The 15,643-nt window shown below is 35.4% G+C and overlaps 2 protein-coding genes and 1 non-coding gene across 3 annotated transcripts; all 3 read left to right on the top strand.

Annotated features, from left to right (window-relative positions):
* The first annotated feature begins 3,689 nt into the window (after window positions 1-3,689).
* On the top strand, window positions 3,690-4,935 carry LOC108173154 (protein TOPLESS-RELATED PROTEIN 2-like). The gene is made up of 3 exons (XM_070821858.1): window positions 3,690-3,999; window positions 4,133-4,263; window positions 4,399-4,935. The coding sequence occupies exons 1-3, from the start codon at window positions 3,871-3,873 to the stop codon at window positions 4,508-4,510; spliced, it is 372 nt and encodes a 123-aa protein (XP_070677959.1). The 5' UTR covers window positions 3,690-3,870; the 3' UTR covers window positions 4,511-4,935.
* An 867-nt stretch (window positions 4,936-5,802) lies between these two features.
* LOC103443933 (histone-lysine N-methyltransferase ATXR6) lies at window positions 5,803-8,124 on the top strand. The gene is made up of 6 exons (XM_008382840.4): window positions 5,803-6,154; window positions 6,303-6,383; window positions 6,472-6,701; window positions 7,342-7,442; window positions 7,527-7,739; window positions 7,831-8,124. Exons 1-6 carry the CDS (start codon window positions 5,878-5,880, stop codon window positions 7,988-7,990), a joined length of 1,062 nt encoding a protein of 353 aa, XP_008381062.1. The 5' UTR covers window positions 5,803-5,877; the 3' UTR covers window positions 7,991-8,124.
* Window positions 8,125-8,570: 446 nt separating this feature from the next.
* TRNAW-CCA (transfer RNA tryptophan (anticodon CCA)) lies at window positions 8,571-8,642 on the top strand. Its single transcript has one exon. It is a non-coding gene; the product is annotated as a tRNA-Trp (tRNA).
* The last annotated feature ends 7,001 nt before the right edge of the window (window positions 8,643-15,643 follow it).

The following is a 15,643-nucleotide window of genomic DNA, read 5'->3' as shown; positions in this document are numbered from 1 at the left end:
GTGAATCATACCATTTTTTTGGCTCTTTTTCAAATTTGCTAAATGTTGGTTGATTGTAATCTAGTATTCTTATGCATGAAAATAATTAATTTAGTTGAGGTCGGATTCTATTAAAGTGCGTAAAAGAATAAATAATGTTTAGGGTTACCATTTCTTGCAATCGATTCAAGCCTGCCCATTGCTTCATACGGCATGTCGTTCGTTCATATCCTTTGGTCTTTCATCAACTATTTGATTTGAAAATTTGATAGGAATTACACACTACACTCCCATGAAGGCCTATTACCTATCACCTATGCATGACTCATGATGTTCATACTACTTTGGATGCATGACTCATGTTTCATACTAGTTCGGATAAAAAGCTAAAATGGAATCTACTTGTATTCCATTTCTCATCTTAATAAGAAATTTACATGAGAAATGAAGTGAAGCATGCTTGAAGACTTAAATCAACTACTAGGAATTTAGTGCAGATCTCCTTTTAGTGTAAATTAATATAGAATATTACTTGTAATAATTTAAGTGATTTTTTTTTAAATAATATGATATGCATGAAGATATTTTTACATCAATTTGTTAAATTGTGCTACAAATTAGTATTGAACACACTAGTTATTATAACTATATATTGTTTTCGCATAATTGTGAGTCGAACTTAGAATCTCTTCTACCTAATAAAGACCGAAGTCATTAAACTGACTAGTCATGTGATTAAAAGCTTTGTGCTCGAAGTCTTATTTTCGATTTCAGCCTCTCGTACTATAACTTGTTTTGAAGAAACAAAAACACCAATTCGAACTTTATATTGTTCTTTTTCTGGTCGGATTCTATGTGGTTTTAGATTAGAAAAACACATGCTTTAGCTCTATTTTGGTTGACAAAAAACGTAAAGAATAATGTTAGGTAGACCAACTTTTTAAACCAAATTTGTAAATTATGTGATATGTCATAAATATAAAATAAACATATTAATCAAGATAATTCAATAATCAACACCCATTTTATATGATTTACAAAATATCATTTAAATAGTTTGTCTTCCTAGTATTACCGAAACGTAAAATGTATATAATTTCACTCGTAGAATACTAAAAGGTTTCAAGTTTCAACAATGGCAAGGGGTTACATACGCATGCAACAAACAAAGAGAAAGCATTCCTTCCTACTTAAGCGAAAATTTGGAAACTAAATACAAAAAATAGCATTCCATTTTTGGACCTCACCATCTTTACAAGAATAACCTCTCTCTTTATCTAGGTTGGTCCAACTTAGGTGGACCCACTTACAAAAGAAAAACAAACACGTGGGGCCCAAATAAACATTCAAAAATTCAACCGCGAGCCTATCCATTCAGCTATGAAGAGCAAATGACGCTTCCTCCACGCCAAATGGATTATTGACCAAAGTTAGTATTTTTGTTCTTGTAAGATTTTTCCATATATCTTCATCTATATCATGTTTTCCTTCCTAGCACCTACTTTTGGAGATTTTTTATTTGTTTTCATAATACTTGTTACATGATGTATTATTTCACGTGTGAACAACGTAATTTATAAACTTTATTTTTGAGATATATTAGTTAAAAAACAAGCACGCGTTTTATAATATAAGAGAAAAAAGTAACGTAGTAGTGTTTAGATGGCTAAAATATTCCTCCTAATTTTGAGTTAATTAATTTAAATAATCACTTGACCAATTATATCAACTCTTGGTGCCTTGGTTTACCGAACCCAAAAGTTACACTAATCCTTATTTAAAGGATTACTTGAGGACCTGAACAAGATAATTAATTAACAAAGCAAATTTTTGTTAATCATATGATATGATGGTTGGTGATTGAATTTTTTTTTTAGTGATTTAAACAATTTCAACCTTCAACTCCCACATCATGTGATTTATAGAGTATGATTCAAGTATATGGTATCTCTAACATCACCCCAAATTTTATGGCTTGTGATTGTTTCACATTACATTATTTTATAACACATCACAAAAATTTGATAAGTTTGCTAAGCTTGTAACATTCCCTCCTTGAAAATTGAAAATGATTTTCGTGCGTTAAAGCCGTTAACTCAGGATAATTTGTCCCCTAATTTCACTTAAGCATCCGACCAACCCATATATTAATAGCTATATTTCTTGGTCAAACTGACTTCTATGAATTGTGGGACATCAAGAAATATATTGCAGCAAGTGAAAACTTGAAACCATAGGCCGGGAAGAGAAGGCCAAAAACAACAAATTGAATATGATCCGAATGATTAAACATATTTTAACGTGAATGACATGTGATAAGTGATATAGACACAAGAAGATATATCGATCCCCCAGTGACAGAATGTCACTGCACGTGATAACTACTATAGACACGAGGATATTCTCCATTTCGGCAGAAAGGGTTTTGGCCACAAAATGAAAGGTATAATTTATGGGTGCGCATCATCATCAATCACTAAAATAGAGTGGGGGCATGTTCTGTTAGGGCTTTGATAATTGATGTGGATGACAACATACATTACTTGAAACAGTTCAGCATGAATATTTTACAGAAATATAAAACAAAAATTAAAAGAAGACAAAAATAGTATGAATGGCAACATACGGGGCCAATGAAACCCTAGTGCACAATGGCTGTCACCTTCAATTTACTCATTCAAATTGTAGACATCAATCACCTTCAATTTACTCATAAAATAAGTCGTTCAACTCGTCGAAGTCGGGAACCGAGTTGACAAGCGAGTTGAAGGAGTCAGAGACCGAGTTAAGTGAGTGAACTCAGGCGAGTAGGTGGATGAAATAGTCCTCTTAGACCAACTCTAATGATAGGCTAAAAGCCAAATTACCCCCCCCAAAAAATTTCCCCTCAAACCCAATCCAACCCAAGGGGAAAATTTGAGCCAAATATTAAATGCTAAATCAATGCCAAATTCCCCCCAAAATTTAACCTAGAAATCAGGGTGGGCTCCACCGAACCGAGTGAAAAGGGGCGTTTGTGCGCCAAACGCAGCCCACCCACTCGCCCAACTCGCACGACACACAATGCCTCAGACAGCGAGGGCCCCGCCCACGTGGGCCTGTTGGCCATGTTCTGCAGCGCCTCCAATGGCTACTTCCATCCAACGGTCACGATCTACAGGCCGTTGGTTAATCCAATAGCCTAGATTCAAATTTTTTTTTTGTTTTTATATTTATATATTATTGAATCCAATGACTGAAATCGAATATAATCAAATCTAACGGTAAAAAAATTATCTAACGACCCAAATTTAAATCCAAAGGCTAAAATAATTAAAAAAAATTATTTAACTTAAAATTCACCAGGGTTGAAAGATTGGTGAAAGTTGAAGGCTTGCTTTGAGAAAAATTTAGTGATTTTTCAATATTTATCGGAATTAAAATTTTTTTAGATTAAAATGTTCATAAAATTAATTTACGATAGTCTACATATTTATTTATTTTTTAAAATTTAATTTAACAAAAAAAAATAGCCTAAGTTCATTCTTTAATAATCCAGGACTAAAATTTTAGGCCAGAACGGTTGGAGCAGAAAAACTGTTTCTAGGCTAAAAGCTAAAATTTCCGGACTAAAATATTTGGCTTCTAGCCCAAGCATTTGAGATCTCTTATAGGACCAATTCCAAAGACTGACGCATTTCCTCCTATTGGTGCCCCTGGTGGAAGTTGCACCTAATCATCGGCATAAAAGAGTGCAACAATTTCTAACAGTACTTTGGATATGATTGACTATTTATCGTTGTGCAGCCATTTCAACCTGCTGTCTTCCCATCTCCTGCTGCCATTGCTGGGTGAATGTGAAGCGCTAATCCTTCTTTGCGCCACCACTACTGTTGCAGCAGCTCCTTCTGGATGCAGCCTTCTAGCGCAGTTGCTTTCTGGAAGCACCCACGGACCCGTACAGGTGTTACAGGGATGGATTATCAATCAGCTGATTCAGAGCACTTGATGAAGCGTATTCGCACTGTCCAAGCTGATGAGGTGTGACAAGAAACAATTTTTTTGCAAGCTCAATTACCATGTTTTGTTACTTGTAATAAGCAGTAAGATCTCACTCACCCTTCTTCTAGTACAAATAATGACGAAAATACCTATGCTCACCATGGTCTTTCAGGGGTCCTTTTCTGGTTCCAATGTCTATTCGCAAGATGATCTTCCTAAGGCTGTTGTCCGTACCCTTATTCAAGGATCTAATGTAAGGAGCTCGCATGGAATTCCATCCACAACAACAAACTATTCTTCTAGGTTTGTAATCGGGGATAGTCTGATCATCACTTGTTTTTTGGTTCATTTTTCGATCTGAAGTTCTCAATCATTTTGTTTGTAGCCAAAATGACCATCACTCGTTTTTTGATACAAACTGAATCAACACCGTTGCAGGTACTGTATGTTATGGCTTTGTAGGAGTTGTGTTACGTGCTTTCCTGTTGTCTATATACAGTCAGTAATGGGTCACATGCAGGATGGGGTTGGGTCTATCAGAAACTCATAGCCATTGTTCAAGGAATATATAATTTTCAGTCTTATTCTTACGATATTTTCACCAATACCAGGGTAGTTGACACCTTCATACTAAACTTTGGTGCAATAAGTATCGTGATCAAGAACACTAGCTAGAACAACAACTGATTCTACTTTAAAATCATTCCTGATTCAGACAGCTCAGGTGAATGATACAGCAATATGGGCGCCAGATGAACTTATGTTGGGTATGTAACAAAGTTCTAAAAGACGGTAGGTGCTAGTCGGGCGGTGAGCTGTGACCTAGCACTTAGGCATAGCTTAGGTGGACTAGGCAGATTTTAGTAAATTTATTATGCATCGTATAAATAAGTGTATGCTTATACTTAAAAATACATAAGTGTATTGTGATACATAAATTAATACAAAATAGAATAACATATAGATTATAAAGTACTAAGCAGGTTTAGGCATCATTTCTTAATTTTCAAAAGCTTGTGGATTAATCAGAGCAGTGATTAACCACCTAGCACCTAAGCAGAGATTTTTAGAACAATAGTATGTACACCCCTGATCGAAAGGGACAAGTAGTTAGCACCTTTTTAGTGGGATAACTTTGACATTTTCTTTTGTAAGCCATTGATTTTATGTCTCAAATACATGCGTATACATAACGAAGGTACACATTGTGCACGCACTCTTTTCACGTGGAACAAGCAAAGAAGGTGAATCCCATCGGGCGGCGTGGAATGAGAGTGAAGGGCCAGGCTATCAAACGGACACATTCTGTTGTTTTATTTTTATTTTTTATGAGTGCATCGATATTTTTACACATAGAAGATGAGTTCAACTAAACCACACAATCGGCAACCTCTATCCACGAGATTCGAACTTAAGACTTCTCACATCCAAGTGAAGAGGAATACCACCAGGCTGTAAAAAAACGCTCTTTAGATGTTATTTAGTTTGACGTGATCAATGCTCTTTAGATGTATGTGCCTTAAAAGTTGATCATATGTACTGCTCGTGATTGAATTAACAGAAAATTGTGATGGAATTGACAAACGGGAGGATATTAGCACAAATTAAAAGTCAAACGGGGCTCAAAACCAAATTAAAAGTTCCCCAAGTAAGGTGGAATAAGGTCCAAAACACACAACTTTATGGGCTTAAATATTACAGCCCAAGCCCAGCCCTGCACATGCTTAGTATTGGGCCAAGACATAGCCCTGTCCAATAGGAAACAGTGGCGCCAAATAATTAAGAAATTAACCCATGCTCGCGCGCGAAACCTCATTTCCCGCGAACCCAAATTAGGGCGGGAAATCTCCCCATTGGTTAAATAGCGCAACGCAACGCGACGCCCTCGCTCGCCCGAACCCGGAAAAAACGAAAGGAATGGTGGCGTTGAGGAGAAGAACGCAAGCCCCGAAGCCTCCCTCTCCTGCTCAAATCGTCGAGGATGATGACTACGTCAGCGCATCCGATTCCGAATCCGACGAGGACGTGTCCTGCGAGGAATGTGGGTCCGGCGACTCTCCGGCGGAGCTCCTTCTGTGCGACGGTCGCAGCTGCAACAGAGGCTACCACATGTTTTGCCTGAGACCCATCCTTGCTCAAGTCCCGAAAGGAAAGTGGTTCGGCCCTTGCTGCTCCAACGACAAAAAACCCAAATGTAATTTCCCCAATTCCCCCCTAGTTTTCGTTAATTATTCTGATCCAGATTGAATTTTGGGATTTTTGGAGGCTAAATGTTGAATTTTATCAGATGTGATTGATTGATTGATTGATCAATTCGATTCTATTTTATCTTGATTTTACAGCTTTCCCTCTCCACCAAACTAAAATCAGCGATTTTTTTCGGATTCAGAGGTTTGCAGAATCGCCCCAGAAGATAAATCAAGGTAAATTCTATGAAAAGTCAGTTTATTAGGATTTATTTTCTTGTTTTAATTCTGGGTTCCTCTGAAAGTTTTGTTCTTTTGTTTGTAGATTGTCGAAAGAGGCGAAGGCGGGCGAGCAGCTTGGTGGTCTCGAAGAAGAAGAGGAAATTGTTGCCCTTTATTCCGACCAAGGATTGTACGAGGAGAATGCAGCAAATGGCTTCGCTGGCGACGGCGTTGATGGCAACGGGGACTGAGTTCAGCAATGAGCTCACTTATATCCCTGGAATGGCGCCCAGGTGGGCCAATTGTGCAGATCTTGAGCGAGAAGGAATGCAGGTAAATTTTCGATTCCAACACAAATAAAATGATTTGATGCATATTGTTTTTCTGTTTGATGACTTGTCTAGTGTGCGTGCTTCTGTAGGAAGCACTTCTGCTCGTGAGCTTATTCTGATAGAAGTGTTTTTATTAGAAACAGGTTGAAATTTAGCAAGTGCTTCTTTGGAAAGGGTTTCTATCATCCATAAGCACTTTTACGTTTTTCTGCCAAATCTAGTCTTAATAGGGTGGGCTCTATTTGAGGCGAAATTCTGCTTCTAAGTTTCTTTTTAAATGTTATGTTCCTTAAAAGTTTCCAAAGCATGTAGACAATGTCCAGTATTTTCCCTTTGGTTTCCATCTTACCATACCGAACATGGAAACGATAAATTTTTTAGAACAAGTTCCCGAACTGGACACAATGTACATTAGCAGAATTTATCGATGAGAGTCTGCAAATGTATGGCACTCCAAAAATGCATGATCGTTTGTTGTCTCTCACTTCCATATATCCATAAGCCGCTTCTAAAGGATGATGTTAAATTCATATGATGTGTCCTGATTATTCTTGAAGAGAAATTCTAGCATGTCGTATTCAATTTTCTTATTTAGTTGAGTGTGATCCAAAAGGTACATTTCTGATATCGTTGCCTTCCAGGTTATGTCGAAAGAAGATACTGAAACGTTGAATTTGTGCAAAAGCATGATGGAGAGAGGAGAATGTCCTCCCCTCATGGTTGTTTTCGATCCTAAAGAAGGGTGAGTTTACAAACCAACAAAACATTCTCTCTTGTAGTTGATGTAACTGGACTCCTTGATTCAGTATTAATGATTCATTCACAGGTTCACAGTTGAGGCTGATAAACACATAAGGGATTTGACAATAATCACAGAATACGTTGGAGATGTTGATTATCTGAAGAACCGCGAAAATGACGATGGAGACAGCACAATGACATTGCTTTCAGCAGCTACACCTTCAAAAAGCCTTGTCATTTGTCCCTACAAGCATGGTAACATTGCGCGCTTCATCAACGGAATCAATAATCATACACCGTAAGCTATCCCCGTTCCAATACTAATATTCTGCCTTCATGTGTAAATAACTATGTTATGTTACAACTGAAGTTACTGTGGTATGGTGCAGGGACGGGAGGAAGAAGCAGAACTTGAAGTGTGTAAGATTTGACGTCAATGGCGAGTCTAGGGTTTTACTGATTGCGAATCGAGATATAACAAAGGGGGAGAGATTGTATTATGATTACAATGGATATGAGAATGAATACCCAACCGAGCATTTTGTGTAGCCTTTGTTTATGTTACTGATCAAGAGCTAAATGAAGCTTTTCTTTCTGTGTACCCTGACATGATCAATGAAGCTAATGTACCCAAACAGGAACCACTATTTTATTTTAACAATACGATATTGTCCTCTAAACTATTCTACGGGAGTAAGACTCAAACTTGGGTACAAAAGGATAGGAACGTTGTCTTGGCTAGCTAGCTGAATCTACGTTTGCATTTGACTACAAGTATTTGATTGTTTCAATTCAAAGTTAAGAATTGTGAAATTGCGAATGAAAATTTGAACGTCTTGATGCAAAATAATGGATTTGTAGCTCATGTGATTAAGAGTATTTACTTTTGTATTCGAGCTTTTATTTTCGATGACTTCTCAAATATCGCTTGTACGAAAATGAACATTTGAAAGGGCAAAGCTGGAATTTAGGTTTGGGTAGTTTAGGCCTAGGCCCCTCCTATGCATAACTCCAGCCCATATCTAAAATTCGAGCTCAGGCCCATTTTAATTAAATACCATAAAAACAAAAAACCATAAAAATGTATTCCGTACACCTTGTAGAATTCAACCGTGATAATCATATTAACGGATCTGTGGCGCAATGGTAGCGCGTCTGACTCCAGATCAGAAGGTTGCGTGTTCGATTCACGTCAGGTTCAGTTTTTACCGACAATTGAATTCTTTTTGCTTTTATTTTGAAAAGATTCCCGAGGCAAAATAAAAGGTCACATCGGATTAATAGTACCATGGTGATAGCGGATAGGTCATTAGAGAGGTAACTCTTGCTCTAAGAAAACTAGAATTTAAACTCTTGTGTTGAATTAATATTGTTAGGAAATTTAACCAACAATTGAAATTTTCATCCAATATTCGTTAAATACGGAAATAAGTATGTCCATCCTCACTCCTATTGGCCTTCCTCTCTTCCTTTCTGTATAATTGTTCGGTGGTTGAGGGTTTTTTTTTTTTTTTGAACAAACGATATCATCAATACTAAAGGGGATGATGTGGGTTTAGCCTCATAATCAGCTAATAATAATGTGGTTTAAATTCACCTTTGGTGAGAACTGAACTTAAAACCTCTTACTTACACGTAAATATACCATTAAACCGTAGTATTAAGTGGCCCGTGGTTGAATTGAGAGTGAAGAAATTCATGAGGGCAGCTTGCAGCCATGTCCAATATTATACTAACTAGTTCAAATATGCAGCACAATTTAGGACCATTGGTAGCTGTAGACAGCTTAGAATGGTCCAAAATCAGGAGCTACCATAACCGCAGTAGTAGTAGCTGATCAGCTTGCAAAAGATTCTTTTGCCGTCAGATCTTGATCAGACGCACCCTCACAATTGTGGTCCTACCAACAACACTAATTTCATGCGGAAATTGTTACTGGTACTTCAAAAATCTCATTCTACACTCTAAACTTTATATATTTAGAAAGAAAAATACACTTGTGAGAAGTGTAGAATGAGATTTTTTTTATTGTCAATAACACCTCCCTTTCTTGCTACACAAATAATCAGTGTGACTGCATGTAACCCAACTAATTGTGGTCCAATTTCAGAAAATTTGAACTGGATTTTGTGTACTTATATTTGGTGCTTAGAGTCTCCAGCCAACAGGTAGTATCTATTACCAGAATTTTTTCATCAAATCTTCTCCAATCCCAATGAAGGGTTGATTATTGAATTATTAGGGTGCTCCATTCATTTTTTTATTTATAATTATTCATATAATAAAATTGAAAGGGCGATCCCAAGTCCAAAAATTGTTTAAAGACCAAAACTCTAATTCGATCAAAGTTCAAACTCAAATGTTTCAACTTCTCGTATGAATAAAAAGGGCGACTAATATGGTTCCCTGCTTTACTTTTCCTAGCGACTCTCTCAAAACGGGGAGCTTTGTTGGCTTGGGGTTGCCATTTTATTCATATGGGAAAATTGAAGCATTTGAGTTTGAACTTTGGTCGAATTGGAGCTTTGGTTTTCGGATCAAAATTTGTGAGTATTAGTTCATAAACTTGTCACAGTGTGAAGAATATGTCGTTTTGGGTAATTACGATATAACTTACATCCCTTATTTACTCCTTTATAATGGATGGAAGTTAACATGGTATTACCTAAAAAGCTTAGACCTTTTATTTTAGATGAAAGTCTAACGGTGTTCTCTAAAATTTGTGCTTTTTAGAAAAATGACCTTGGAAGTACTTTATCACATGTGTCTTTTTTCATAATAACACACTAAAAAGTGTTTTTATAATTTATAAATACTTTAAGTTATTCATATCAAAATTATCGTAAAGCGTTTTAGGTTTCAAAAAGTGTTTTTAACGTTTATAGAAGCACTTTCAAGTAAGCTTGTAATTGAATTACTTTACTAATAACACTAATATTGAGACTATAAATCTCAAATCGAAAAATAATAAATCTTAAACGTGCTTGTAAAAAGTTAAGCTACTTTCCATTGTGTCAATCGATTTAACGGTTTGAGATCAATTTCATTGAGAATTTCCTTCAATGGAGCATAAGTACCATTAGTGTATCTGACAATATATAGTTGTGGTTGCTCGATGATTTTTGGATCATCTAAAATGGCGACTTGTCCGAAGCGATCATTTTCCTTTCTGCTAACCAATTAACAATACAATACAATATTGCACAGAAATGGACCCAATCATACAATCAATACAATCCAATACAGTACAATATTGCACAGAAAAATAATAAACCTTAAACGTGCTTATAAAAAATTAAGCTACTTTCTATTGTATCAATCGATTTAACGGTAGAAGATCAATTTCATTGAGAATTTCCTTCAATGGAGCATAAGTACCATCAGTGTATCTGACAATATATAGTTGTGGTTGCTTGATGATTTTTGGACCATCTAAAATGGCGACTTGTCCGAAGCGATCATTTTCCTTTCTGCTAACCAATTAACAATACAGTACAGTATTGCATAGAAATGGACCCAATCATACAATCCAATCAGCCTGTTTGGTGGAAAACTGTCTAACACTTGATCTACACCACAAGCTACAAAGATGATGATTACAATTTGGGACACTACACGATTTGAAAAGTTCTTGAACATAACATATGTGTTATGATATGTAAACGATTAGTATGTGTGTAGTTTAATATCTCAAAGAATAAGGTGTTGAGTGTTTATTTTCTACCCATGCTTCTTGGCTTTGAAATTTCATATTCTTTTAAATTATTATGATAGTTTCGAAGTCTTCACATTTCCTTAAAAATAATAAATTAAAAAAAAATACACAAATGTGATAAGTTAATTAGGGCAATGCTCTCTCTATTATATCCGAATTTGAGTTATTGTCATAAATTTGAGTAGTTTAAAATATTGTTTTACAAGCTATTTTGTACTACGGTTTAATGGTATTCTTCTTCACTTGTAAGCGAGGTCTTAGGTTTAATTCTTGCCACAGACGAATTTGAACCAAATTATTATGGCTAGCTCATTGTGAGGTTTAATCCACTATCTCACCCTTTCAGTGTAGATAATATCATTTGTTAAAAAAAATTGTTTTACAAAAAAAACATATATGACACTGATAGATTTTCTCTCGTTTTGCGAGTTGATCAAATTTGATTTATAATTTAACCCGAACGAGACGCGTTTAAATGAGTAAAGCTAAGCACAACCTATTGCCACACCTCAAATACTCGATCACTCAAGTTTTAGTTACTAAAATATATCCGAGAAAGGACCAATAGCAGTGGAACTATATGAATGGTCACTCCCATCACCCCAATTCTAAACACATCAATATCATATCATCATAATCTTACAATGTCCCACTTGTGATTTGTTGTAGGACTTGTAGTTTTCACTTCACGTTTTTCATGCTTTTTCTCATTTCTTGAAAGATAAGAGTCGTAAGATTAAAGGCTTATGATTTGGTTCGTGCATCTTCAATTTGGCTGTTGTGGTAAAGAGTTTAATAAGCTAGATTATTAGGGTTACGATATCCATCTTTCGGTTAACCTAGTCTCCTTCATCCTTTGGAACCAATAAGGGTTATTTAAGGAATATTCGACATGTTGTCCATCGCCTACGCCTTACAAGAGTACTTATCTCGATATGTTGTGTCTTTACATCAAAAGTCAACTGATTGGGCTAACATTGTACCAATGCCAACGTGTTTTCATCACTTTCACTTGTATACAATGCATCCACCTTTGTTAGTGCATGTGTAGGTCATATATGATGCAGAAGCATTAACCTTGGTAGTCCAAGAAAAACCCATATTCATAACCCCACAATACAAGTGCTAGTTTGGCTATGCTGAATAATGAGTTTTACATTTGAAACATGACTAATTGATACAAAACTTATATTGAATGATTTTATTTTTAATTGTGATGAGGTCGGTCGTGATAAAATCTCACTCTTATTGAGTTGCACATGTGGTTAATTACGTCGAAAACAAAATTGACGGGTTTAGGACTGGACCGTTGACGTATCTCTCTAAATCTTGGTAGATTAATCAATGGAAACTTAATTATTTTTGTATGAAATGAATTAGAAGTTTCGGGTGTAGATATTTATATAAGACATAATTTTAGCGCTTCTTTATTTTATTACTTTATACGAAGTCAAACTTTTAACTGATCTTAATTTACCTTTATCATATCAAAATTTTAACAAATAATACGATAATTATATCAATTTGATTCAAATTATTGGAATGAACATTCAAATTTGAGTGCAAAGAATGAAGCACATTATTATAACAACTTGGACTAAACCAAGATCTACATCTCATCATACGATTTTATGTACATATATTATTCTTTAAATTTAATAAAAAGAGTGATTCGAACATGAATGCTGAAAAAATACGTGGTCATGGCTAACATACCCAACCCTCATCTATAATTTGAATGATGATTGTGCATAGTATGACTATGAAGCCATTAATTACTTAAAGGCCCAACCCTCATCTATAATTTGAATGATGATTGTACATAGTATGAAGCCATTCATTACTTAAAGGTTAGTTCATCAATTGTCGGCCCGGACGCATCAATGCAAGGAGAAAATAAACATAAAACTATACATGCACACTTGTACAGATGATTATCACATACATAGTTTTCTCTACCAAAAAACCAAATACATATTTATATATAATTTAATCGATGTCGGCAGCCAATTTATGGTCTAATATAAGGCACCATGCATGTGCCAAGTTAGCTAGCAAGAGGAAAGGGAGGCCTTTGCGATGATCAGTATGTACACCCACGTTGCCACGCACCAACCGGGAGAGATTGACAAGTTCCCTCCAAATATTGATCCATGCATGCAATGCCAAAGTTCTAATTAAACAGTTCACCAAACAATAAAAAAATAGAAATCAAAGTATGGGTCAACCGTTAAGAGAATCACAACTTACAAGGACAAACCGCCATGCAAAACCATGGATATCGATATTTTCCGAATTTCACTGTCCGAACCCAAGAATCAGGTAATTTGGGTCATTAAAGTTGAATTTAACTGTCATTATTAACTCATTTTGCTGGTACACCTTACACAAATTAAGAGTTACAATCTCTCTTTCACACAAATTAAAAACTCAAGTTTACAATCTTTAAGCTCTGAACAATAAAGTCCGGAAATGATCTAGTTCCAAAACCATGGACCAAAATGCGAGAACTATGATTAAATTAAGATAGATATCTTGGTGGCCGCGGGGATCTTTCTCGATGGAAATTATTGTTTATTTGCATGCTTAAGCAAACAGGGCAGACCCCAATCTCATGCATGAATCAAAATTTGAAATATATATACATTGTATACAAGTTTATTCTTAGGAGGGATTTCGCTTCGCTGTCCACATACGAGAGATTGATAGAACGCTCATATTGTGATAACCATGTATCGTTTATATAACAGCCCTTATAGCATCTAGAGCTAAAAAAGGGCAAAAATACAGAACTATTGGTAATGTAGTCCATACTTGGTCATCATACGAACAATACGATAGTACTATGCTATATACGTATTCTGCTCTCTAAAGAGTAGAGTGTAATCTCTACCAAGAAACTGGACCTATACACACACAAACATCGGCTACGTACACGTAATGTACCTATAGGGCTGTTGCATTTACAACTTGACAAGTTCCAACTCATAAAATTGCGGGCTAACCAAAGTTGGAGTTGTAATGTTGGCTACCCAATAATGAAACCTTAAAGTATTTCGATCGTTATATTATTTGTTGGTACACCAGCTTTTGATACGTGCATTACATGCAACGTGGAACTTTATGTTTGGTTCCATGCATGTGTGGACAGAACATATTGTCAGATACCGAAGCATGGACCACAAATTTCATCCCTGCATATGCCCGGCATATATGCGAGGATGAATGTTTTGAATATAATTAAACACTCGATTTGATGGATTTATGCTTATTCGCAAATCGCAATCATAGTTTTGAATTTACATATTATATATAGCGTCATGTCGAGGCAAGTATTTGCTCATGCATGATGCATGTTACTCATTACCAACTCTAATTCCTGATAATATAAGTACCCTTTTCTTGATCCTAGCACCAAGAAAGAGACAATTAACAAGTTCCCAATTGCATGATCTATGTTGATAAGAACTATATAGGTTTAGGATTAGGGTAAACTCATTTTTAATAGATTGATAAGAACTTTTTTTTGCCACGTCAGCAATTTTAACAGGTTTGTTAACAAACTTGGACGACATAGGATAAAGTAGAACAAATTTGAGTTTCTGAGAACTAGTTAGACAATTTAAGTTTCAAAGTGTTAAGTGACACAATTCAAGATTTTTAGGTAAAGTGATAATGCTTTTGAATTTTGAAGACGTTTGTCCTATATATATGTGTATGTGTGTGTGGTAGAATGGTAATTTTGTACCCTTAACCCAAATCCAAAAAGATGAATGATGATGATGTTGCCCAATTGGCACCAATTAATTAAAGTCGTAGAAGCTAAAGGTAAATCGTAAGTGTAAATGTTTCGCTTTATTATGCATAAAAGCAAGTGTGTCTGGTGACTTTTACAAATCACATTCAAAGAAAACAAAACAAAAAGGCCGCTACTCACGAGTTTTGTTAGTTCATAACTAGTCAGGAGGACTCAAATTTTCCTTATTTTAGTAAATTATATGATTAAAAATAATTAGTTTAATTAGTTAACTTATCATTTTTTTCCTCGTTTAATTTGCAGGTTAATTTATAAAAGAAGCCTCTCCTCTTGCACGTTAATTTTTTTTAAGAAATAAATATTTCATTAGTCAAATACAACGAAGAATATCTTCTATCAAGAATATAATTTTATATGATTATAAACATAATAGAAAGATAATACAAAACATACTTCATATAACCACATCTAACCAAATAGAAAGATGACGTTATGAGCATAAAATTTTGCATCACTTTATGATGAACTTGCCAAAAACGACACTCTTTGGGAAAAGAAGCCCAGTTATGAGACATCATGAAGATATCCTTGTAGTCCTTTAATTATCAGTCAAACAAACACAAAACTACAACCAAAACAAAATAAAAAATAAATGATGCAACACAAATAAACTCTTCAAAGGGACAATTCTTTAATCACTGAAGACTCACACCAAACCAATGGAAAATAT

The sequence above is a fragment of the Malus domestica genome, chromosome 01, assembly GCF_042453785.1.
Source record: "Malus domestica chromosome 01, GDT2T_hap1".
Taxonomy (NCBI): domain Eukaryota; kingdom Viridiplantae; phylum Streptophyta; class Magnoliopsida; order Rosales; family Rosaceae; genus Malus; species Malus domestica.
Note: the sequence above shows the minus strand (reverse complement) of the source record. Positions and strands in the feature narration are given on the sequence as shown.